At 36.0% G+C, this 27,062-nt stretch overlaps 1 protein-coding gene and 1 pseudogene across 29 annotated transcripts in view; one reads left to right on the plus strand and one right to left on the minus strand.

Annotated features, from left to right (window-relative positions):
- DCAF6 (DDB1 and CUL4 associated factor 6) overlaps positions 1–27,062 on the plus strand; it is a 185,403-nt gene that overhangs the window by 69,823 nt on the left and 88,518 nt on the right. For all 29 annotated transcript variants that reach the window (XM_069548651.1, XM_069548629.1, XM_069548539.1 and 26 more), the window contains 3 exons: positions 20,579–20,692; positions 23,137–23,272; positions 25,342–25,556. In XM_069548651.1, coding sequence (XP_069404752.1) covers positions 20,582–20,692; positions 23,137–23,272; positions 25,342–25,556 — 462 coding nt within the window. In that variant the 5' untranslated portion in view covers positions 20,579–20,581. The remainder of the gene's footprint in view (positions 1–20,578; positions 20,693–23,136; positions 23,273–25,341; positions 25,557–27,062) is intronic.
- Positions 1,523–2,410, minus strand: LOC138429205 (ribulose-phosphate 3-epimerase-like; annotated as a pseudogene).

Consider the following 27,062-nt stretch of genomic DNA (forward strand, 5'->3'; position numbering starts at 1 on the left):
ACTGTGATTTATCTATATGATATATATATGTGCATATGCTTTGTATAAGTGTGTATGTATGTGTAGATAGGTGTGTGTATGTACATATTCATGCATAAATAAGGTATTATTGACAAAATATCTATATTGAGAAAATGTACCTTGATAGGATTGTGAATAAAGTTAAGGAATAAGATGTGAATAATAGTAATGGGGTTTGTAATTCCTTGAGCAACTATAAGAAAACAGATATCAGACTTTAAAGATGCTTCTTTATTGTGCTATAGGGCTCTATACTAGGCTTTAATCTCATTACCACTTTCTCACTTTTATATGATGTCATTGCTGGCATGGTTATCAAAATGTCAGAAGAGATGCTAGTACACTTAAAGAATCTGATTTCTAAAGGTTATTAATAAGCTCAAGCCCTGAGCTGAATTAAAATGAGGTGAAATGAATCTGAGACTTAGTTATACTGCTTTGGTTCAGAAAAACTCCTTGTTCTTCAAAAAGCTCTTTTATAATCTTGTCATTTCATTTCTTTGTATCAAATGATTCATTGTTTTCCCATATGGTGCTGACATGGTATATTTTTTTCACTACTTGAATTTCAGTTTTTCTGTACCCTCATGTTATGATACATCCTTACAAAAATAGTATTCTATAGCTGGATTTTTTAAAATCTGTTTCTCACAAATTTGGCTTTTAATTGGAGATTTCAGTCAATTTATGTTTATTGTGAGTGCTGATATATTTGGATCTATTTATATATCTTATTGTAAGTTTTTTATTGGAAAATATTTTCTATTATTGATTTCCCCATCCTGTTTTTGACATTCTTTTGAATTTCTTGAAGGTTTTGCATTTGGCCCATTTTGTTTCTGCTATTGCAAGGAAGATAGACATTCGTATTTTACAGGAGTAGTTAACAAAGTCTAAAGTCAATAAGCACCTTTGCCTTTCTCCTGAATGTGTACCTTAGCTCATTATAATCTTTCCATCCCTTGTCTAAACTCAGAGTGTAGTTATAGTCTGTCTTCTTCTGAATCAAAAATATTATTATTGTTTTATTAGTCTTTACTATTATTATTAGATTTACCTACATTTTTGCTTGCACTTTTGCCTTTTCTGTTACAGGTTTTCTGTGTGGGGTCAGTTGGTACCTCAAGCACATTCTTTTTTTCTTTTTTCCCATTATACAGTTTGTTTTAAATGTATCAAATACAAGGTGCAAAGTAAAAAATAAATGTTTCTGAAGCTAGGAGAGTAAGTATGCTATTCCTAGTCAGATACAAACTTAGTTATCACACACGTACACAAATCAAAAATGACATGAAACAGGAAAAACAGAAGAACTTCCTTTGCTTTCAGAAAACAGCCAAGAAACTGAAGACAATTCTTTTTATAAATTAAAAAAAAAATTTTTTTTGTAGTAGCTCACATGCCTTCTTTAGGCATTAAGATACTTTTTTCTGCTTATAACCTTAATACATCCATATTTTTACTCTCTATAAAAATCAAGTCTCTCAGTAAAAATGGCATTTTACCACACTAATCTTTCAATTCCATCACTAAAAATGTAGTTATACACAACAGTTTCTAGCTTCTTGGAACACTCTTCATGATGGATTTTAGTCACTGGAATGACTAATTTCTCAGAAAAGCAGCATTGCCTCAACTGTGGTGTGATTTGGTGATCAGTATTCTTGTCCTCTAGTAAAGATCTCATAAGCAGGAACACTGGGTTCCTTGTGATTTCATCGATCAAGAAAACATTTCTGAGCAGCTTCTGAGCATCTGAGCAAACAGTCCTTAACAGGTTGATCATAGATCTGGGGTCTTCACTCTTCATAATGGCACTGCCAGACACAATTGTGTTAGCTCCTGCCTCTGCACATTTATGGATGGTGTCTGGACCTACTCCACCATCAACCTCAGTGTCCAAAGATGGGAACTGGGTCCTCAACCAGTGAACCTTTCGCGTCATATCTTTCATGAGTTTCTGCCCTACAAGCCCATGTTTCACTGTCATAACCAAGGCTGTATCTATCTGATTGATTAGCCCATGGTGTCAAATACTCACCTGTAGTTGCTGGTTTCTCGAATGTCTGGCTACTCCTGGGTTGTCAGTAGCCTCTAGATGAAAGCCTCCAGATGTTGACTGGCTCCTGCTGCGGCCATTGGTTTTACCCACTCTTCTGACCTGGACACCATCATGTGCATGTCAAAGGAAGGGTCCTGGCCTAGCTGCTTTTGGAGGCTTTCTGCCACAGGGGGACCAAAGGTGATGTTGGGAACAAAATACCCATTTATTACATCCAGGTGCAGATAATCAGCCTCACAGTCCAACATCTGGAGGTAGGTACTCAGCCCCTAAACTGGCCAGGTTACTGTTGTGGATGGATGGGCCAATTTTGCAGCCAGATGCCATCGGGCTAGTGCTCCAGAGCTAAAGTACATTCTTTACCAGCTCCTTTAAGTCAGAGTTTGCTGATATAAAACAACTTTAGTCCTATTTTCCTTTTATATCATCTACTTCTTCCCTTTTCATCCTTTTCTAGAAAATATCTTTTTTATGTCAGTTCTTCAGAGGTAGTCTTACTAGATACAGGCTTCTAGTTTGACAGTTACTCTATTTCAGGTGATATTTCACTATATTCTGACTTGACTTTTGAAGTTGAACAGTCAATCAACAGTTTAATTGTGATTCCTTTGTATTTGTTATCTCTTCCTTAACTGAATTTAATTCTGTTTTTCTTTGTGTTTTTTTTTTTTTTTCCTTCATTGATGTTACAACAGTGTGTCGAGGTATGGATTTCCTTTTGATTTTTCTTGGAATTTATATGTGTTCTTAGTATGAGAAATTGGAATCTTGAAAAATGAGGGAAATTTATAGATAATAAGTTTTTAGTTTTTTACCAGTCTCTGTATTTTTTATTTTTGAATTCTGATTAGATATATGTTAAGACCTTCTTGTTCCATCTAGCATTAAACTTTTTTCCCCCATTGAAGTACAAAACATAAAGGAAAAGTACAAAACACTGAGTATATCTCAGTAAATTATCACAAAGTGAATTTGTTCATGTAACAGCCACAAAGATCAAGAAATGTAAGGCATTAAGGACTTCCCCCGAAACTGCTTTATCCTGATTTCCATCATCGTACTTTTCCAACCACTTTAGTTTTTCTTGTTTTTGAACATTATATGCAGTGAGTCATATTAAATGGTCTTTTGTTTATTTTTAAATTTGTTATCGTTTGCTGAACAAAGTCTTACCTTACATTTGTGAAACTCATCCATGTTGGGTACCACTAAAGTGTGTTTATTTTCACTGCTTTTTAGTGTTCGATTGTGTGAATAAACCACAGCTGTTCTACTGCTGATGAAAATTTTAAACTTGATTTCCAATTTGGAGAACATACTTTACATGACTTTCAGTATATTTATGTTTAGAAGTAAACTTTTTCTGTCATAGGATATGTATTTGTTTATTTTAGAGATAGTGCCAGATAATTTCCCAAAGTGTAACAGCCTGCATTCCTGCCAATAGCATATAATAAGAATTCCTTTTGCTTCTCATCTTTGCCAACAGGATATATGATTAATCTCTAATTCTGAACAGGCTTATTTAAATGTCTTTTACTGTTGTTACTGCTGAGGTTACTGCATAGTTCACTGGTTATTTAGATACGCTGTTTTGTCAAGTGCCTATTCAGAATTCTTTCCTAATCTTTCTATTAGGTTATCCATTTGATTTCATTATTACTATTGATTTATAGGAATTTCTTTTATCTTCAGCATGTGAAACTATCTCTTCCAACTGTGTGGTTGTATTTTCACTCTCCTAATGGTGTCTTTTCATGAACAAAAGTTCTCTGTGTTGTCTTAATGTATTGGTCTTTTTTTTTCTTTTTTTTTTTTTTTTTAAATTTTTACCTGCTTTCTCTATCCTGCTCAAAAAAGTCTTTTCCTTTCTGAAGGTTATGGAGACATTCTTCTGGTTTAGATTATCTTTTAGAAAGATTATTGTTTTGTCTTTTGCATTTAGATCTTGTTTTGCTCTTGTTCAGGCGCTAAGTCCTGTCTAACTGTTTGTGACCCCATGGATAGAAGGCAATGGCACCCGACTCCAGTACTCTTGCCTGGAAAATCCCATGGATGGAGAAGCCTGGTAGTCTGCAGTCCATGCTAAGGGTCGGACACAACTGAGCGACTTCCCTTTCACTTTTCACTTTCATGCATTGGAGAAGGAAATGGCAACCCACTCCAGTGTTCTTGCCTGGAGAATCCCAGGGATGGGGGAGCCTGGTGGGCTGCCGTCTATGGGGTCGCACAGAGTCAGACACGACTGGAGTGACTTAGCAGGCTTGTCTGTCCTTCACTATTTTCCAGAGTTTTCTCAAAATCACTATTTCCTAAATTTTCTCAAATGGACCCCTGTCCATTGATTCGGTGATGCTGTATAACTATCTCATCCTCTGCCGCGCCCTTCTCATCTTGCCTTCAATCTTTCCCAGTATCAGAATGTTTTCCAGTGAGTGTGCTCTTCAGGTGGCCAAAGTATTGGAGCTTCAGCTCCAGCATCTTATCTTCCAGGGAATATTCAGGATTGATTTCCTTTAGGACTGGCTGGTTTGATCTCTTTGCATCCCAAGGGACTCTCAAGAGTCTTTTCCAGCACCACCAGCATTCAGTTCTTTGGTGCTCAACCTTCATTATGCTCCAGCGCTCACATACGTATGTGACTCCTGGAAAAACAATATTTTTGATTATATGTACCTTTGTCGATCTTTGCTTTCTAATACACTGCCTAGGTTTGTCATAGCTTTCCTTTCAAGGAGTAATCATCTTTTATTTATTATTTTTTTAATATAAATTTATTCATTTTCATTGGAGGTTAATTAATTTACAATATTGTACTGGTTTTACCATACATCAGCATGAATCTGCCACAGGTATACACGTGTTCTCCATCCTGAACCCCCCTCCCTCCTCCTTCCCCGTACCATCCCTCTGGGTCGTCTCAGTGCAACAGCCCCGAGCATCCAGTATCATGCATCGAACCTGGACTGGCTATTTGTTTCATATATGATATTATACATGTTTCAGTGCCATTCTCCCAAATCATTCTGAGCTCTCCCTCTCCCACAGAGTCCAAAAGACTGTTCTATACATCTGTGTCTCTTTTGCTGTCTCACATACAGGGTTATCATTACCATGGCTACAATCACTGTACACAGTGATTTTGGAGCCCAGGAAAATGAAATCTGTTAATATTTCCACTTTTTACCCTTCTGTTTGCCATGAAGTGATAGGACTGGATACCATAATCTTATTTAGTTTTTTGAATGTAGAGTTTAAGCCAGCTTTTTCACTCTCCACATTCACCATCATCCAGAGGCTCTTTACTTCTCTTTACTTTCTGCTGCTAGAGTGACATCATCTTCATATCTGAGGTTATTGATGTTTCTCCCGGCAATCTTGATTCCACCTTGTGATTCATCCAGCTCAGCATTTAGCATGATACATTCTTTATATGACAGAATGTGGTCCACTGGACAAGGGAATGGCAAACCACTTCAGTATTCTTGCCTTGAGAACCTGATGAACAGTATGAAAAGGCAAAATGATAGGATACTGAAGGGGAACTCCCTGGGTTGGTAGATGCCCAATATGCTATTGGAGATCAGTGGAGAAATTATTCCAGAAAGAATGAAGGGATGGAGCCAAAGCAAAAAGAATACCCAGTTGTGGATGTGACTGGTGATAGAAGGAAGGTGTGATGCTGTGAAGAGCAAGATTGCATAGGAACCTGGAATGTCAGGTCCATGAATCAAGGCAAATTGGAAGTGGTCTAACAGGAGATGGCAAGAGTGAACGTCGACATTCTAGGAATCAGTGAACTGAAATGGATGGGAATGGGTGAATTTAACTCAGATGACCATTATATCTACTACTATGGGCAGGAATCCCTTAGAAGAAATGGAGTAGCCATCACAGTCAACAAGAGAGTCCGAAATGCAGTACTTTGATGCAATCTCAAAAGCAACAGAATGATCTCTGTTCATTTCCAAGGCAAACCATTCACTATCATGGTAATCCAAGTCTATGCCCCAACCAGTAATGCTGACTAAGCTGAAGTTGAACGGTTCTATGAAGACATACTAGACCTTTTAGAACTAACACCCAAATAAGATGTCCTTTTCAATTAAAGGGGACTGGAATGCAAAAGTAGGAAGTCAAGAAACACTTGGAGTAACAGGCAAATTTGGCCTTGGAGTACAGAATGAAGCAGGGCAAAGGCTAATAGAATTTTGTCAAGAGAATGCACTGGTCATAGCAAACACCCTCTTCCAACAACACAAGAGAAAACTCCACACGTGGATATCACCAGATGGTCAACACCAAAATCAGACTGATTGTATTCTTTGCAGCCAAAGATGCAGAAGCTCTATACAGTCAACAAAAACAAGACCAGGAGCTGACTGTGGCTCAGATCATGAGTTCCTTATTGCCACACTCAGACTTACATTGAAGAAAGTAGGGAAAACCAGTAGACCATTCAGGTATGACCTAAATCAAATCCCTTATGGTTATACAGTGGAAGTGAGAAATAGATTTAAGGGACTAGATCTGATAGACAGAGTGCCTGATGAACTATGGACGGAGGTTCATGACATTGTACAGGAGGCAGGGATCAAGACCATCCTCATGGAAGAGAAATGCAAAAAAGCAAATGGCTGTCTGGGGAGGCCTTACAAATAGCTGTGAAAAGGAGAGAAGCAAAAAGCAAAGGAAAAAAGGAAAGATATAAGCATCTGAAATGCAGAGTTCCAAAGAATAGCAAGAAGAGATAAGAAAGCCTTCCTCAGTGATCAATGCAAAGAAATAGAGGAAAACAACAGAATGGGAAAGATTAGAGATGGCTTCAATAAAATTAGAGATACCAAGGGAACATTTCATGCAAAGATGGGCTTGATAAAGGACAGAAATGGTATGGACATAACAGAAGCAGAAGATATTAAGAAGAGGTGGCAAGAACACACAGATCAGTACAAAAAAGATCTTCACGACCCAGATAATCATGGTGGTGTGATCACTCACCTAGAGCCAGACACCCTGAAATGTGAAGTCAAGTGGGCCTTAGAAAGCATCACTAGGAACAAAGCTAGTGGAGGTGATGGAATTCCAGTGGAGCTGTTTCAAATCCTAAATGATGATGCTGTGAAAGTGCTGCACTCAATATGCCAGCAAATTTGAAAAACTCAGCAGTGCCCACAGGACTGGAAAAGGTCCGTTTTCATTCCAATCCCAAAGAAAGGCAATGCCAAAGAATGCTCAAACTACCACACAATTGAACTCATCTCACACACTTGTAAAGTAATGCTCAAAATTCTCCAAGCCAGGCTTCAGCAATACGTGAACTGTGAACTTCCAGATGTGCAAGCTGTTTTTAGAAAAGGCAGAGGAACGAGAGATCAAATTGCCAACATCTGCTGGATCATTGAAAAAGCAAGAGAGTTCCAGAAAAACATCTATTTCTGCTTTATTGACTATGCCAAAGCTTTTGACTGTGTGGATCACAATAAACTGTTTAAAAAATCTGAAAGAGATGGGAATACCAGACCACCTGACCTGCCTCTTGAGAAACCTGTATGCAGGTCAGGAAGCAACAGTTAGAACTAGACATGGAACAACAGACTGGTTCCAAATAGGAAAAGGAGTGTGTCAAGGCTGTATATTGTCACCCTGCTTATTTAACTTATATGCAGAATACATCATGAGAAACGCTGGACTGGAAGAAGCACAAGCTGGAATCAAGATTGCTGGGAGAAATATCAATAACCTCAGATATGCAGATGACAACACCCTTATGGCAGAGGGTGAAGAAGAACTAAAGAACCTCATGATGAAAATGAAAGAGGAGAATGAAAAAGTTGGCTTACAGCTCAACATTCAGAAAACGAAGGTCATGGTATCTGGTCCCATCACTTCATGGCAAATAGATGGGGAAACAGTGGAAACAGTGACAGACTTTGTTTTTTTGGGCTCCAGAATCATTGCAGATGGTGATTCCAGCCATGAAATTAAAAGATGCTTGCTCCTTGAAAGAAAAGTTATGACCACTCTAGATAGCATATTGAGAAGCAGCGACATGACTTTGCCAACAAAGGTCCGTCTAGTCAAGGCTATGGTTTTTCCAGTAGTCATGTGTATGGGAAAGTTGGACTGTGAAGAAAGCTGAGTGCCAGAGAATTCATGCTTTTGAACTGTGATGTTTGAGAAGACTCTTGAGAGTCCCTTGGACTGCAAGGAGATCCAACCAGTCCATCCTAAAAGAGATCAGTCCTGAGTGTTCATTGGAAGGACTGATGCTTAAGTTGAAACTCCAATACTTTGGCCACCTAATGCGAAGAGTTGACTCATTGGAAAAGACCCTGATGCTGTGAGGGATTCGGCACAGGAGGAGATGGGGACGACAGAGGATGAGATGGCTGGATGGCATCACTGACTTGATGGACATGAGTTTGGGTTGTCTCCGGGAGATGGTGATGGGCAGGGAAGCCTGGCTTGCTGCGATTCATGGGGTTGCAAAGACTGAGCAACTGAACTGAACTCTTTATATGAGTTTAAATAAATAGGTTGACAGTATACCGTCTTGTCATAATTGTTTCCCAATTTTGAACCAAGGCTCTAAATTTTTGCTTCTTGACCACGTACAGGTTTCTCAGGAGACAGGTAAAGTGGCCTGATATTCCCATTATTTTAAGATTTTCAAATTTATTGTGATCCACACAGTCAAAGGCTTTAGCTTCATCATTGAAACAGGTCTAGATGTTTTTCTGGAATTTCCTGCTTTCTCTATGATCCAGTGAATGTTGGCAATTTGATCTTTGGTTCTTCTGTTTTTCCTAAGTCCTGCTTTTACATGTGAAAGTTCTTGGTTCATGTACTGCTGAAGCCTAGCTTGCAGTATCTTGAGCATAACCTTACTAACGTGTGAAATGAGGGCCAATGTACGGTAGTTTAAACATTCTTGACATTGCCTTTCTTTGGGATTGGAATGAAGACTGACATTTTCTAGTCCTCTGGCTACTGCTGGGTTTTCCAGATTTTCTGACATATTGAGTTCAGCACTTGAACAGTATCATCTTTTAGGATTTGAAATAGCTCAGCTGGAATTCCATCTCCTCCACTGGCTTTGTTCATTTTTTTATTATGATGAAATTACATTGAATAACTTGTGTATGTTGAACCATCCTTGGGTTCCAGAAGTAAGTTCCACTTGATCAAGATGAATAATCTTGTTAGTTTGGTACTGTTTTAGAGGTTTTCTTTTCTTTTTTTTTTTTTAGCATTTTCTCGAGGATTTTTATTTCAGTTCAATCTCTCAGTCGTGTCCAACTCTTTGTAACCCCATGAACCGCAGCACGCCAACCTCCCTGTCCATTACCAACTCCTGGAGTTTATCCCAACTCATGCCCATTGAGTTGGTGATGCCATCCAACCATCTCATCCTCTGTCATCCCCTTCTCCATCTGCCTCCAGTCTTTCCCAGCATCAGGGTATTTCCCAGTGAGTCAGTTCTTTGCATCAGGTGGCCAAAGTATTGGAGTTTCAGCTTCAGCATCAGTCCTTCCAATGAACACCCAGGACTGATCTCTGTTAGGATGAACTGGTTGGATCTCCTTGCAGTCCAAGGCACTCTCAAGAGTCTTCTCCAACACCACAGTTCAAAAGCATCAATTCTTCTGCAGTCAGCTTTCTTTATAGTCCAACTCTCACATCCACACATGACTACTGGAAAAACCATAGCCTTCACTAGGTGGACCTTTTTTCACAAAGTAATGTCTCTGCTTTTTAATATGCTGTCTAGATTGGTCATAACTTTCCTTCCAAGGAGTAAGTGTCTTTTAATTTCATGGCTGCAATCATTGTCTGCAGTGATTTTGGAGCCCCTAAAAATGAAGTGAGCCCCTGTTCCACTGGTTCCCCATCTATTTCCCATGAAGTGATGGGACCAGATGCCGTATCTTTGTTTTCTGAATGTTGAGCTTAAGCCAAGTTTTTCACTCTCCTCTTTCACTTTCATCAAGAGGCTCTTTAGTTCTTCTTCAATTTCTGCCATAAGGGTGGTGTCATCTGCATATCTGAGGTTATTGATATTTCTCCTGGCAATCTTGATTCCATCTTGTGCTTCTTCCAGCCCAGCATTTCTCATGATATACTCTGCATAGAAGTTAAATAAGCAGGGTGACAATATCCAGCCTTGACGTACTCCTTTTCCTATTTGGAACCAGTCTGTTGTTCCATCTCCAGGTCTAACTGTTGCTTCCTGACCTGCATACAGGTTTCTTAAGAGGCAGGTCAGGTGGTCTGGTATCAGTATTCATCCATAATATACAGGTCTGTAGTTTCACTTTCTTTTAGTATTTTTGTCTGGATTTTGGTACCATGATCATGCTGTTTTCATAGAATAAGTTTGAAAACATTCCCTCCTCTTCAGTATTTTGGAAGAGTTTGAGAGGACAGGTATAAATTTTTAAATATCAGTTCAGTTCAGTCACTCAGTCACGTCTCCTCTTTGTGACCTCATGGACTGTAGCACACCAGGCTTCCTTGTCCATCACAAACTCCTGGAGCTTACTCAAACTCATGTCTATTGAGTCAGTGATGGCATCCAACCATTTTATCCTCTGTTGTCCCCTTCTCCTCCCACCTTCAGTCTTTTCCAATATTAGGGTCTTTTCCAGTGAGTCAGTTCTTTGTATCAGGTGGCAAAAGTATTGGAGTTTCAGCTTCAGCATGAATCCTTCCAATGAATATTCAAGCCTGATTTCCTTTAGGATGGACTGGTTTTATCTCCTTGCAGTCCAAGGGACTCTCAAGAGTCTTCTCCAGCCCCACAGTTCAAAAGCATCAATTCTTTGGTGCTCAGCCTTCTTAATGGTCCAACTCTCATATCCATACATGACTACTGGAAAAACCATAGCTTTGATTAGACAGAACTTTGTTGGGAAAGTAATGTCTGTCCTTTTTAATATGCTGTCTTGGTTGTTCATAACTTTTCTCCAAGGATCAAGCGTCTTTTAATTTCATGGATTAGTGAATTCATACATGGCTGGACGAAGCACAAGCTGGAATCAAGATTGCCAGGAGAAATATCAGTAACCTCAGATATGTAGATGACACCACCTTTATGGCAGAAATAGAAGAAGTACTGAAGAGCCTCTTGATGACAGTGAAGGAGGAGAGTGAAAATGTCGGCTTAAAACTCAACATTCAGAAAATGAAGATCATGGTATCCGGTCCCATCACTTCATGGCAAATAGATGGGGAAGCAATGGAAACAGTGACAGACTTAATTTTGGAGGGGCTCCAAAATCACTGCAGAAGGTGACTGCAGCCATGAAATTAAAAGACGCTTACTCCTTGGAAGAAAAATTTTTTATTATGCGTAATGTTCTCAAGGCATCTGGTTTGAGCTTTCCTTTCTCCGGATGTTTCTGGTTACTAATTCAGTCTCCTTAGTGTAGTGTTGGTTTATTTGGTTTGTCCCTATGTTTATCTATCTTTTAATTTTGGTAAGCTGTATATTTCTAAAAATTTATTAATTTCTTCTGTCCTTCCAATTGTGGTGTTCATAGTCTCTTAGGATCCTTTTTATTTCTGTGGTATAAGTGTAATATCTCCTCTTTTATTTCTGATTTTTGTTGAATCATATTACTTTTTTCTTGTTATTCTCAGTGAGGGTTTGTTGATTTTGATGCCCTTTAATAAACCTTACTTTTTTTTCCTCTGTATCATTTATTTTTGCTCTAATCTTTATTATTTCCTTTCTCTATTAACTTTGGCTTTAATTTGTTGTTATTTTTCAGTTTTTTGAAGTGTAAAGTTAGGTTGTTGATTTCAGATCTTTTTAAATGTAGATAATTACTATAAACTTCCCCCTTAGTACTGTAACATTTACATTTAAAGTAGTTACTTATAGGAAAATACTCACTCCTAGCATTAATAATTTTTTTTCTGTATGACCTACAAATATTTGTTCACTCTTTTTCTCTCTTGGCTGCTTTCTCTTGTGCTTTATTGTTGTTGTTGCTCTTTCTTTTGTAGTGACATGCTTTAACTCCTTTTTAAGGGGCATCTTTTATAGAGTTTTTTCATTGTGTTTTTTATGATTACTGCATGAAACATAGTTACAAAATTTGTCTTGCACTGAGAACAGTTTAACTTAAATCACATACAAAAATTCTGTTCCTTTACATCCTTCCCCCACTTTGTTATCAGTGTCACAAATACCATAAAAGCATAATAACTTTTAATGCTTCTATTTTTAAATTCTATATTCAAATTAAAAGTGATTTTGTACCGCCCGTACAATATTACAGATTTCTGTATTTGTTTGTATGTTTACATTTGTGACAATCTTTATATTACCATATGCTGTGTGTTGCTGTCTAATGTCTTTCACTTCAACTTGAAAGACTTTATTTAGCAGGTCTTGTAAGAAAGTCCTTGTGATAACCTTCTATACTTTTTATCTGAGAAGGTCTTTATTTCCCTTTCAGTTGTAGTGGACAGTTTTGGTGGATATAGTATTCTTGGTTTGCAGGTTTTTTCTTTCAGCACTTTTTATCCTACTCCCTTCTGACAGGCAATGTTTCTGTTGAGAAATCCACTGATCTAATGGGAGCTCCTTTATGTAATGGTTCATGTTACTCTTGCAGCTTTCAAGATTAACTCACTTTTGACAAGTAGTTTATAGTGTGTCTTGATTTGGGCCTCTTTGGGTCCATCCTAGTTGAAGTTCCTGAGTTTCTTGAATCTGGATGTTCTTTTTTTCCCTCAGATTTGAGAAGTTTTTGGCCCCCCCCCCTTTTTTTTTTCAGATAAGCTTGTTAGGTAAAGACGACCAGGACACCGAAAGAGTGTCTAACAGGCTTTTTAATGGCGAAGCGCCCCCGGGCGGGGTTCCTGGACCCGAAGTCTGCGCTGGGACCCTGTTGGGGGTGGTTTTTATACGTTCGTTGTGAGGGGTGGTCAGACTAGATGGATGGGGGTTCAGATAGATCGCCAGGCCGAGGCGTTGCAGGCTGACAGGTCCTTCTGCGTGGCTGGGGTGGAGCGGCTTTAGCTGGTGAAGTATGCTGTCATTGGTCCCCGGGATCTGGGAGGCTCCTTACCCAGCTGGCTGGAGGGAGAGGAGGGACGGCCCATCATGGCCCCCGGGGTCCGGCCTTACAAAGCTCTCCATCCACTCCCCCCTTTTCCTTCTGAAAATCCCATAGTGGAAATATTTGTCATCTTAGTAATATCCTCTAAGTTCCCTTAGGATTTTTTTACTTTTCTTCATTCTTCTTTTGTTCTTGACTTGGTAATTTCAAATGGCAGTTTTTGAATTTGCTTTCTTTTTTCTGCCTGATTGAGCTTGTTGTTGATCCTCCTCTAGTGAATTTAGTTACATTCTTCAACTCTGTCATTTCTGTTTCTCTCATTTTTCCATTTTCTTTCTCCCTGGTAATACTCTCATTTTGTTCATGCATTGTTTTCCTGATTTGTTTAGTTATCTATTTGTATTCCCTTGTAGCATATTGGGGCTTCCCAGGTGGCATTAGTAGTAAAGAACCCATCTGCAAATTCAGGAGACATAAGAAACCTGTGTTCAATCCCTGGGTCAGGAACATCCCCTGGAGAAGGACATGGCAACCCCCTCCAGTATTTTTGCCTGGAGAATCCCATGGACAGAGGAGCCTGGCTGGCTACAATCCATGGGATTGCAGAGTCAGAAATGCCTGAAGCGACCTGGTGCACACACTCGCAATATAGCGTATTGAATTTGTGTATTACCATTACTTTCTGTTCTTTTTTAGGTAATTCATACATCTCCATTTTGTTAGGGTCAGTTTCTGGAGATTTACTTTGTTCTGTTGTTTGAGTCATGTTTTCCCATTTCTTCATGTGCTTCTTTGGTGAATTGTCTGTTCAATCTTTTACCCATTTTAAAAAATATATTTTTATTTCTTTATTTGGCCGCTCTAGGTGTTAGTTGTGGCATGCAGGATCTTTTAAGTTGCAGTGGCATGTGACCTCTTAGTTGCAGCATGTAGAATCTAGTTCCCCATTCAGCGATGTATTATTAGGGCAGTGACTTAGACAGTGGGCCATCAGGGAAGCCCCTTGCCCATCGTTTTAATTCTTATTATTGAACTTTGAGGGGTTTCAAAAGTTTGTTCTGTATATTTTTCAGGCATATGACTTATAATTTTTTTCCTCAGAGTCAGTGGCTAGTCTTTTCATTTTGTTTACACTGTCTTTCACAAAGAAATTTTATAATTTTAAAGAAGTCCAGAACCAATGTCATGAGTAAAAATCTTTATTTCACCAAATGTCACAATAATTTTCTCCTAAAAGTTCTATAGTTTTATGTTTTCCATTTTGTATTAGTTTTTTTAGTAAAGTCTGAGATCTGCTTTAAGTTCATTATTTTGCATGTGGGTATCCAGCTTTCCAACATTGTTTCTTGCCTCTGAACTTTTTTTTTTTGCGTCATTATCATAGGTCATTGACCATATCTATTTTTGTCTCTTTCTGGGCAGTATCTTCTTTTCTTCCCGTGATTCATCACTGTGCTTATACCACCCTGCTTTTATTACTGTAGCTTAATATTAACTCTTAAAACCAGGTAGTATAAGTCCTTTCTTCTTTTTTGAAATTGTTTAAGGTATTTTAGATTTTTGTATTTCCACATGACTTTGATAATCAGATTGTCAATTTTTACTACAATTTTTCCAGTGATTTATTTGAATCTATATATCAGTTTAAGAAGCATTGACAAGTGTTAAATCTTCTAATCTATGATTACAGTATATCTCCCTTATTTAGGACTTTAAGTTTACTTGGCAATGTTTTATAATTTTAAGTTTAATTTTAATTTTAATGTTTTTTAATTTTAAATTTTGAATTTGTGTATTACCATTACTTTCTGTTCTTTTTTAGGTAATTCATACATCTCCATTTTGTGTGTCTTAAGATTTATTCTTAAATATTTCATATTTTTCATATTATTATAAATGGTACTATTTTTAAAATTTCAGTTTCTCATGGTTTTGTTGCTAGTATTTTCATGTTCAATCTTATATTCCCCCTGTTTTACTATATTCACTTACTGGTTCCAATAACTTTTTAGGAAAGAAAATCACATAGAAATTTTCTCCTTAGATGATTATGCCATCTGTGAATATAGAGACACTTTTACTTTTTTTTTCCCCCATCTGAACTTCATTTCTTTTTGTTATTACACTTATTAGAATTTTCAGTTCAATATTGAATAAAAATGGTAAGACTAAACATTCTTCCTGATCTTTGATGTTTCACTGTTAAGTATAACAGCAAGTGTATTTTAGTAATGCTTTTTTATCCAGTTAATTCCTTTCTATTTGTATATTAAACTTACCAGGAATGGATGTTGGATTTTGTCAAATGTTTTTCTCTGCATTATTTGAAAAAAATTATATATTTTTTCTTTTAGTTTCTTAACACAGTGAACTACATTTATTTTTCAAATGTTAATATCAATTTAGCATTCTAGAGATGAACCTCACATAGTCATATTTTATATATTACCCGTTTTCTGTGTTGTTGTGTTTGTTAGAGGTTGTTTTTTTGTGTTTTTTTTTTTGGCAGATGTGTTCCTAAGCACTATATGGTTTTATTGTCAGCATAATGCTGATCCCTTGGAGTAACTTGCAATGTTTGTCCCTTTTCATTTTCCTGAAAGAGTTTTTATAGAAGTGGTAGTAGTTGTTTCTATACCTTTGGGAACATTTACCAATAAAGCCATCTGATCCTGGATTTTTCTTTGTAGGATGTTCATAACTACATATTTAATTCTTAAAATGAATATTTGGTTATTCAGGCTGTATCTTTATGCTTTAATAGCTTCAGTATTTTATCCATTTTAAGGAACCTGTCTTTTACCTATATTGCCGAATTTGTGGGTATTAGTTGTTCACAATACTCACTATACTTTAAAAAAAAACTTTTTAAAAATTTATTTGTCTGCTGTGCTGTGCTTAGTCACTTAGTCCTGTCCGATGCTTTGCAACCCCATGGATTGTAGCCTGCCAGGCTCTTCTGTCCCTAGGGATTCTCCAAGCAAGACTATGAGTGCCCTCCTCCAGGGGAATCTTCCCCACCCACTGTTTGAACCCAGGTCTCCTGCTTTGCAGGTAGATTGTTTACCAGCTGAGCTACCAGGGAAGCCCAGTCTGTGCTGGGTCTTAATTGTAGCATGTGGGATCTAGCTCACTACTAAGGATTGGACCTGGGCTCCCTGAGTAGGGAGTGTTAGCCATTGGACACCAGGAAAAGTCCCTTTATCTTTTTAACATCTGTAGAATCTATAGTGATACCACCTCCAACATTCTTGATATTGATAGTTTGTCTTCTCTCTCTTTTTATTTTTCTTATCAGCCTGATAAGAGATTCAATTGATTTTAATGATCATCTCTAAGAACCAACTTTGGTTTCCATGATTTTCTCTATTTTCCTTTTTTTTTTTTAATCTCTGCTTTTTCCTTTCTTCTCTGTTTACTGTGGTGGGTTTCATTGTTTTTCTTCTAGTTTCTTAAAGTAGAGGCTGAAGTGACTGATTTAAGACCTTTATCCTTTCCAATAGAGGCAATTAGTAAAACAAAATTTCCACTGAGTATCTCTTTGTTGTTTTTAGTTGCTGGGTAGTTTCTTTGTTGTTTTTTAGTTGCTCAATAGTGTCTGACCCTTCATGAACTGTAGCCCACCAGGCTCCTCTGTCCATGGGCTTTTCCAGGCAAGGTTACTACAGTGGGTTGCCATTCCCTCCTCCAGGGTATCTTCCCCACCCAGGGATCGATCAAACCTGCGTCTCCTGCATTGCAGGCGGTTTCTTTACTGCTAAGCCACTGGGGAAATCTGAGTGTTTCCTTCACTTCAGTTCAGTTCAGTCGCTCAGTCATGTCCGACTCTTTGCGACCCCATGAATCGCAGCACGCCAGGCCTCCCTGTCCATCACCAACTCCTGGAGTTCACCCAAACTCACGTCCATCGAGTTGGTGATGCCATCCAGCCATCTCATCCTCTGTCGTCTCCTCCTCCTGCCCCCAGTCCCTCCCAGCATCAGTCTTTTCCAGTGAGTCAGCTCTTCGCATGAGGTGGCCAAAGTACTGGAGTTTCAGCTTTAGCATCATTCCTTCCAAAGAACACCCAGGGCTGATCTCTTTTAGAATGGACTGGTTGGAGTGTTTCCTTAGGTTTCCCTAATGTTGATATACTGAACTTTCATTTCTCTTTTATTAAATGTATTTTCTAATTTCTATTGTGATTTCCTTGATTCATTGTTTATTGAGAAGTGTGTCATTTAGTTTCCAGATACTTGGAAATATTTGAACATTAATTTTTCCCCTTTGGGTTATTGCAGTTGAAGGTGTTTTAATCATTTGTTTAACTGTTTTTGTATGGACTGATTTCTCATGTTCAATTTATAGTTAAATATGTACTTTGCATGATGTGAATCTTTTAAATTTTAATCAGTCTGGTTTTATGTCCCAGAATATAGTCTGTTGGTAAATTTATCTTATGTATTTAAAAAAATGTTTATTTTTTTGTTTGTGGAATGTTCCAGAAATATCAATTATGTCAAAGTGGCTGATAACCATGTTCAGTTCTTCTGTGTAGTTATTGATTTTCTGATCACTTGTTCTATCAATTATTGAAAGATGACTGTTCAGATCTAATATTTTCATATTGTTGATTTCTCCTCTCAGTTCTCAATTTTTGCTTCATATATTTTGAAGATCTGTTTTTAAGTACCTAAACATTCAGTATTTTAATGTTTCTGTTCATGGATTGACTCATTTGTAATTGTAAAATGATTCTCTTTATTCCCGTTATACTCTGCTTTGAAATTTCCTGTTTATATAGCAGATCTGGGACTTCCTGGTGGCTTGGATGGTAAAGAATCTACCTGTAATGCAGGAGACTTGGGCTTGACCCCAGGGTCGGGAAGATCCCCTGATGAAGGGATTGGCTACCCGCCCTAGTATTCTTGCCCGGAGAACTCCACGGACAGAGGAGCCTGGTGGGCTACAGTCCATCGAATCACAGAGTTGGATACTACTGAGCGACGAACACACATACACACGCAGCACATCTAGCTTTCTCATCTTTACAGTTATTGCAATGTTTCTTTCCTCTATCCTTTTACTTTTAGTCTGCCTGTCTGTGGTTTTATATTTCATTCTCATGATCAATTTATATGTTTTTAATCTAATCTAGCAATGTCTGCTTTTTAATTGGGCTGTATTTAATCATTTACAGTTCATATAATTGATGTAGAAGTTGCTGAATTTAAATTTTGTGTCTTGGTTTTTGTTTTTTCTCTTTTCCTGTTCCATCAATTTTCCCCTCTTCTAGAAGAACTGAGTATTTTTGTGATTCTGCTTTATCTCCTTTGTTGACATATTAGCTGTGATGCTTTGTTGTTGTTTTAGTGTATGCTTTAGGAATTATACATCATAAACTTTATCACAGTGTACCATCAAGTAATATTGTACCACTTCAATATGGTATAAGAATCTTACAACACTCTGCTCCCATTTTTCCTCTCCTAGAAATTCGTTTTTTTTAACCTTTTATTCTTACATATTTTATAAACTCTTTAATACATTGTTAATATTCTTCCTTTAATAGTTAATTATCTTTAAACATATTTTAAAACAAAAAATGTTATATTTACTTACATATTTATCATTTCCAATCTTTTATTCCTTTGCATAGATCCAGATTACTACTGATATTATTTTCTTTTTACATAAAGAATTAAACAAAATGCAGTTATATTGTGCTGGCCTGTTAATGAAAGGGTTTTACAGAAAATTATCCTGTAACAGGATAGTATATAGTATATATTTTAGGCTTTGGGAGCCATATAATCTATCACAACTATTCAAATATGTCATCAGGAAAACAGACTTGGATAATATGTAAATGACTTGATATGGCTGAGTTTCATATAAACTTTTATAAAAATAGTGATTGATAGGTAAGAGGTATCCTTTGCTAACTTCTGTGTTATTGAATAATCTTTCAGCTTTTTTATTTTTGAAAAAGTCTATTTTATTTTTGTTTTAGAAAGATATTTCTGTGGATATAGAATTCTAGCTTGATAGTTATTTTTCTTTTGCTGCTTTAAAGATGTTACTCCACTCATTTCTGGCAAGAAATTTTCTTAGGTTTAGTCACTGGCTTTATGTAACTTGAGAATAACGTGTTTGTTTATTGTTATTGCTTTAGTATTTTATTTTAAGAATAAATCAACATTTCTATTCTTACTGTCTTTCTGGTTATTTGAGTTCTTTCAAGTATTTAATATGAATTATGCTGCCTTGAACATTGTAGTACACATCTTTAGATGACTTTATAACATTTATTTGTAGTGGAATTGCTGGGTCATAGAAGAAGCATATTACCAACTTCAGTAGATATTAACACATGGTTTTTCAAAGTGATGATACCATTTTACCGTCTCATCAGTGATGTATGAGAGCTCTAGTAGTTCTGTATCCTCAGTGACATTTGATATTACCAAATCCCTTTCGTTTGATCATTCCAGTGATGTCTAGTGATATTTACTTAGGATTATAATTTGTATTTAGTCCTAATAAATAAAAATCCTAATAAATACCTAATTAATACAAATATAATTTGTATTTCTTTGAAGACTAGTTAATCTAAATACCTTTTTGAGTATACCAAGTTTCAAAACATGGGAACCTACTTTCCATTGTTTAGGGGTGCATAAAAGTCTCTGTGGAATTGCTAAATACCCAATTTTGGTAGTTTCTATTTCTTGGGACAGAGAAGGGTGGAGGGAATATGTTGGATAGGAGGGTACACAGAGCCTCAATTTACAGCCTTATTGCTAAACCAGTAATAGATATAGGAATATCTAAAATGTTTCATTTCTTTAAAAAATTTTAATTTTTTATAAAAAATGCCTAATGTAACATTTGCCATTCCTACCATTTTTAACTGTACACTTCATGAAAATTTAGTACTTTTATGTGGTTATAGAACCATTACCATCGCTCAAAAGTTTTTTGAGAGGTTAATTTGAATGCTTGATTTGGCACTACAGGGTTTTATAATGATTGTCAGAGAAGAAAACTTTATACTTTGTTTCTAAAGCAAGTGTAAATTCATATCCCCAAAACATAAAATTTTGGCTGTTCAAACATAAAAGTTTGAACAGGCTTCCAAGGGTAGGATTTTTCTTGTTATGTTGTAAGGTGTTTATAATTTTAAAGAATTTTGAATCTGGAGGTACATTAATTTCAAATGAAAGTAAATGAATCACATTAATTCAGCAGTTACGTTTTGCATATATCTATATGTATAGCACTGTTTTGCATTATGGTATGCTGAAGTCATAAATAATTCCAGTAAATGGTTCTTAGTTGCCTTTGCCTTTCATTTTGTAATAATAGCAGTAATATTTTTCAAAGCCATCTGTTTAAATGTTCACTAACATTTCCTGTACAATTACCTTTCTATCTTCAGATTATGACTGTACCTAATGACCCGTATACCTTTCTGTCTTGTGGTGAAGATGGAACTGTTAGGTGGTTTGATACACGCATCAAAACTAGCTGTACGAAAGAAGATTGCAAAGATGTAAGAATCAAGTTTTTATATAAATAATGAAAATAATTAAGATTAAAGTTAAGGTTGGACAGTAAGTTTTCTCTGGGTTATGAGCTTATCGGTAAATTTAAATTTTTTAATTTAAAAAATATTTAATAAATGTATTTTAATTATAAAATAATTAAAATTATTTTATAAATTATTTTTAATTTATTAAATTTGTTCATAATTAAAATGTTAGTAGTGAAGTTAAGGAATGTATATTAAACTGGGAAATTCAAATACATTTATGAAGATTTATAGAATTGTTCAGTATATGCTATGGCTCTGTAAAAACTTGAAGTATTTTATTTATGTATGGAGGCAGCTTTGGCTTTACCAGTAGCAGTGATAAAAGCATGTAGTAGTTTGATGTCTTCTCTTTTTACCCTGTCCTGTAATTCAAGATTTGTTAATATATCTTTTGTTTTAGACAATTAGGTACCATTTTATCAACATGTTCATTGTTGATTTAGCTCATTTCTCTAAACATAGAGCTTCACTGTCAATTTTGTATTTTGCGGGGGAGTTGAATAAGAAGTGGATTTATTTAGAGTGTGGGCCGTGTCAGAAGTTGAGAGTGGCCTTAGTTTTGTATTTTTTAAAATGGTATTTTAAACTTGAAAAACACCTGTGAAATCAGTCAGTCTAAGGCCCCAGACTACTAATACTAACCCTAAATGTTACTCAGAGACAGTAGCTTTTGTCTTGGATCGTTTTGGAGTTGTAAATGAAATAAGAAAATACTGCCAGCTGAGATGTATGGCAGAAACCAATACAAATTGTAAAACAGTTATCTTCCAATTAAAAAAAAATTAAGTACTCTAAATACATTTTTCTTGACAATTACCAAAAAAAAAAAATAATACTAGTAACCAGGTTGTTAGTGTTAGTCACTCAGTCGTGTCTGACTCTTTGTGACCCTATGGACTGTAGCCCGCCCTCCAGGATCCTCTGTCCATGGGATGTTCCAGGCAAGAATCCTGGAGTGGGTTGCCGTAATCAGGTTGAGTGTTCGCTAATGAAACTAGTTGTTGTTGTTAACATGCCTTAGGAGAAGAGATTATTTTATACTTCAAAACAGAGAAGAAAAAGAAAAAAATAGAAATAAAAAATTTTTGTTAGTTTTTTTGTTGTATATGTGTACACATATACAACTAGGAGTGTTGAACTGAAGGCAGAAACAAGTTTGAAATAGCCGGTCGTTTATGAGGGGCATTTGGTATGCCTGTTTTTTGTTAAATAATAAGTCCTAAAGTTTGTTAAGTCAGATTCTTTTAAGCAATATTGTACAGTGTAGTTGGATTTAATTTTGTGTTTATAATCAGAAACTTTGTTGTAAAACGAAAGAATAAATAAAACTAATAAGGGCTTCCCTGGTGGCTCAGTGGTAAAGAATCCACCTGATAATACGTGGAAATGTGAGTTTGATCCCTGGGTCAGGAAGATCTCCTGGAGAAGGAAATGGTAACTCATTCCCATATTCTTGCCTGGGAAATCTCATGGACAGAGGAGCTTGGTGGGGTACAGTCCATGGGATCACAAAAGAGTCAGACACTACTTAGTAACTAAAATAGCAACGGTAAAATATTGTTGTATTTTTCCTCAGTAATACTTCTGAAGTCTTTATATGTAAAAGCAAATAGAATATAAAGAAAGCAGGTAAGTAGGGTAATTCTTAAGTACTAAAAATTTAGAATGATGAATGGAATTTGATGAATGAGTTCTTTGTGATAGGAATAAAGTTCTGAGGTCAATAATTAAATACATAAAACAGCATAAATGTAACTTAAAAACTTGGCTTTTCTGAGAGGAGTGAGGGATTAGCTTATAGACAAAAGAGTATATTAACAGAATACCTTAAGACTATATCTTTGGGATGAGCGCCCTTACATTTTCTAATGTTTGTGTAGGGAGAAGTAGTGACATTATCATAAAAAGCCTGTCTTTGACATAGTTTGTATATATGTGTGTACGTACTTTGTTTTTGAACTGGTAAGGAGGAGGATGGTTTTATAAGGTCCTGATTTTTAAAAATCAGGTCATGATACTTTTGTTATATTTTAATAACTAATTAAAATTAAGGTATGAGTACCATATAATATAATCAATATACTTACCATAGACAAAGGTGGATTATACCTCTATCTTTACTGTCCAGTGGACCAATAATAGCAGGCATTTTTAATGATATTAATGTAATGACATATTACATAGGAAATATTTGCAGTTTTTAGTATTTTTAAAGATAATGTTCATTTTATTCTTGAGTATGGGAATATTTAGGAAGCCTGTTGTTTTTTCTGCTTCATTGTCATGCTGGCTGAATTAGGATTTCTGAGAAAGATTTCCTTTCCAATTGAAGGGAAAATATTTTAAGTAGATTATTATCTGTTGTACAACTTATGTAACAGATGTTCTTTTATCTTTTGTAGGATATTTTAATTAACTGCCGACGTGCTGCCACATCAGTAGCTATTTGTCCACCAATACCATATTATCTTGCTGTTGGTTGTTCTGATAGCTCAGTACGTATATATGATCGGCGAATGCTGGGCACGAGAGCTACAGGTAAAGACTTAGATTAGAGAAAATATGAGACTATCAATTCAAAGGATAAATCTTTTTGACCTGTTATGATTTTTAAAAGTTCTTTAGTTTGATATAAAATTCAGTATATAGAATTTATTTAAATATTATGGATTATTATAAAAAATAGCATTTCACCAAGTTTTTATGACCCCATCAAGGTGACACTTTTGCAGTTTATCACTTTAGAATGTTGTAGCACTACATGTATTAGTTTCCTGAAGCTGTTGTAACAAATTATTATAAATTGGGTGACTTAAAATAACAAATTTATTCTCTCACATATCTGGAGGCTTAATGTCTGAAATCAAGGTGTTGCAGGGTGGTTTTCTGTTGGAGGCTGTCTGGAAAAATATTTTGCCTGCTTTTTTCTTACATTCTGGAGGTTGCTGACAATCTTTAGCATCCCTTGGCTTTTAAATGTATCAGTTGAATTTCTGCTTCCGTTGACATGCCATTCTCTCCTGTGTGTATGTCTGTCTACGTTTCCCCCTCATAAGGACACTAGTTAAGTTGTATTTAAGGTCCACTGTAATCCACTATGACCTCATCTTGATAATTATGACATCTACAAAGACCTCATTTCTAAATAAGATCACATTCTGTGGTTCTTGGTATACATGAAATTTTCAGGGGACATACTTCAGCCCACAACATTTAGCTGTCTTGATTTCTCTTTGCCATCTTTTTAATCAAGAGGATAATAGTAAGCGTGATGGGGAGAAAAGTTTAGGAAAGAACAATGACTTGTGTGTGTGTATCATATGTTCATGCTTACTTCGTAGCCTAGCTGCTGCTTATTCAGTTGCTAAGTCCTGTCCAACTCTTTGTGACCCCATGGATTGCAGCACACCAGGCTTCTCTGCCATCCACTATCTCCTGGCTTTTGCGCAAACTCATGTCCATTGAGTCGGTAATGCTATCTAATCATCTCTTGTAGCCTATCTAAAGTACTGTAAATGGTGCTGCAGTACTGAATTTGAATTTGCCTTAAACTCTTATTTGTTCCTTATTTGGTTTGAGATCAAACTACTTCTGAAATATTCACTTCAAAGCCAACTTTTGTTAGGAAGGTCAAGATTTTCTGCCAAGGAATGTCAAGATTTCCTCTCTCTCACAGACACACATACACACCCCATATATATATAAGGATTTATAAATTAAAAGTGGACTTGATCATAAATTAACAGTGTTTATCTCAATGTTAGTTTATGTCCAGTGAAAATGGACATACAGTATTGAAATGGGAAAACCAGATGGGATCTTTTTTCATTTTTTGCACTGTGATTGAGAAGTCTTACCTATCTGAATGTGCATACTTAATGGGAACGGTAGTAATATAATATGACACTGTAGGCCCAACTATCATATCTCAGTGGATAAGACATGATTGCTGTTTGGGGCAAGGCAAAACCTCAGAGTGCAAGATAATGCAGCTTTGTGGAAATTTAGCATGTCTGGGCCTTCAGAGCACCGAGTGCCAACTGTACCTCTCCGTGTCATGTTACGTTATATTGGTGACTGTCAGAATTAATTAAGATTAAAGTAATATTCCCACTCTGTTATTTTATGAGGAGAATTTCACAGCAATAAAAAATCTTTTAATGATATAAAGTAAAAGATAAATCTTATTAAATAGATACTATACTGTTTTATCTAGTATATTAGTAAATGTCAACTTTCTGATTTACCTTATGAAAATTATATTATCTTAATTTGGAGAATTTCCAAAGATGATTTAGTATGCCTCTAATTATAGAGCATTTAAAATTATTAAATAGCTAATATTTGGGGGAAAAAAAAGTATTGACTTAATCTGGAATTCTAGAAAATCATGAATTCTTTTTGGAAGATAATATAACCTTTATGCTGTATTCTTTTTCATTTTGTTACAAAATCTGACTATTGATTACAGAGTCTTTTCTGGAAATAGAATATGATAGCTTGGATTTACTTTGCTACATTAAATACATATCTTATAATTCAGATGAGTTTTTAAAGTGTTTTTCTTGAAAAACATTATGAATTTTAAACAATTTCTTTTTTATTAGGGAATTATGCAGGCCGAGGAACTACTGGAATGGTTGCTCGTTTTATCCCTTCCCATCTTAATAATAAGTCATGCAGGGTGACATCTCTGTGTTACAGTGAAGATGGTCAAGAGATTCTTGTTAGTTACTCTTCAGATTATATATATCTTTTTGACCCAAAAGATGATACAGCACGAGAACTTAAAACTCCTTCTGCAGAAGAGAAAAGAGAAGAGGTAAATTTACTCAAAGCTATGTTCTTTTATTTGCTTCAGAAAACATTAATTCACTAACTCTTGGGGCATTAATTCAGTAAGTCCTAAATTTGAAGCCTTAAGGGCTTCAAAAAATAGAGTTAGTTTTCACGGCATTTATAGTCTGTGGAGCAAAGACGTGAAACATGCATGAAAGAATGGGAGTAACAAATAAGGAAAAGGTACCCAATGAAAGTATTGTATAATATTTTAAAGAGTAAATGTCTATTAGCAAAATGTTTCTCCAAGTTTATGGATGTATAGCAGCACCAAGAAATAGTAACAGTTCTGACAGTTGCAGGAAAGGTAATTAAAACAATGTGATGTATAAGCTTCCAAGAAACTTACTGTTTATATTTATGCAAAAAGTATTTACTGTTCACAGGTGGATAGTGGTCCTTCCTCTCTTCTGATTCTGCCTTGGTCACAGTTGTGAGCTAGTGACATTCGCACACAGCACAACACATACACAGAATCAGGAGAGGAGGAGCTTGTTGTCTGTATATGAAGAGTATGTGGCAATAGGTAAAACTCCTGTTGGTAGGTGTATATAAACATTTAGTGCCTTGGAAGTTGATACATTACATTTTATATATATATGTATCTATATGCATACCTATATCTAGCAGGCTCTGAGAGTTGGTGATGGACAGGGAAACCTGCCATGCTGCAGTCATGGGGTTGAAAAGAGTTGGACACAACTGAGTGACTGAACTGAACTGAACTGGTATCTATAGATACCCTTTTCTTCATCAATTTCTAGATACAGATATATTATGTTTTGAAAGATAGGTGAAAGAATTATTGTTCCTAAAATGTCTTTAAAATAGTCAGTCATTTTCTTAGGAAAAGCAGAAAAGTGAAAGTGAAGTTGCTCAGTCGTGTCCGACTCTTTGCGACCCATGGACTGTAGCCTACCAGGCTCCTCAGTCCATGGAATTTTCCAGGCAAGAGTACTGGAGTGGGTTGCCATTTCCTTCTCCAGGGGATCTTCCTAACGCAGGGATCGAACCTGGGGAAAAGCAGAAATCAGAAATAATATGTCATTGACAGTACACAGCAGTAGAATAATGTTTGCCTCTTAAGCTTCTTTTGCCTTGTGTTTTTCACTTTGGGTTTTTTTTTTTTTTTTAACATGTCCTGTGTTTAACCATTCTATTCTTTGGATTGTTAATGTCTTTTGAAGTAAACCTTTGCTTTTTATTAATTGTCAGTGACTGTTTAAGTATTGGTTCACCTCTTAATAATAAATACATTTTAAAGGTACTAAAGAAGAACAATGATTTTGTAATTCCTATGAGATGCAAAACTAAATCCAGTTCTTATATTTGCAGGTTGATAGGGTTATAAAATTAAAAAAAAATCAAGATTACATGTGGCACTGTATTTAACTGAATTAAGAAATTTATGAAGAGAGTATGTTGCTAATGAAAGCTATTTTTGAGATTATAGGTCTGATTGAAAATGTAAAATCTGTTCTGTTGTTAC

Source organism: Ovis canadensis, chromosome 1, assembly GCF_042477335.2.
Source record: "Ovis canadensis isolate MfBH-ARS-UI-01 breed Bighorn chromosome 1, ARS-UI_OviCan_v2, whole genome shotgun sequence".
Classification (NCBI taxonomy): domain Eukaryota; kingdom Metazoa; phylum Chordata; class Mammalia; order Artiodactyla; family Bovidae; genus Ovis; species Ovis canadensis.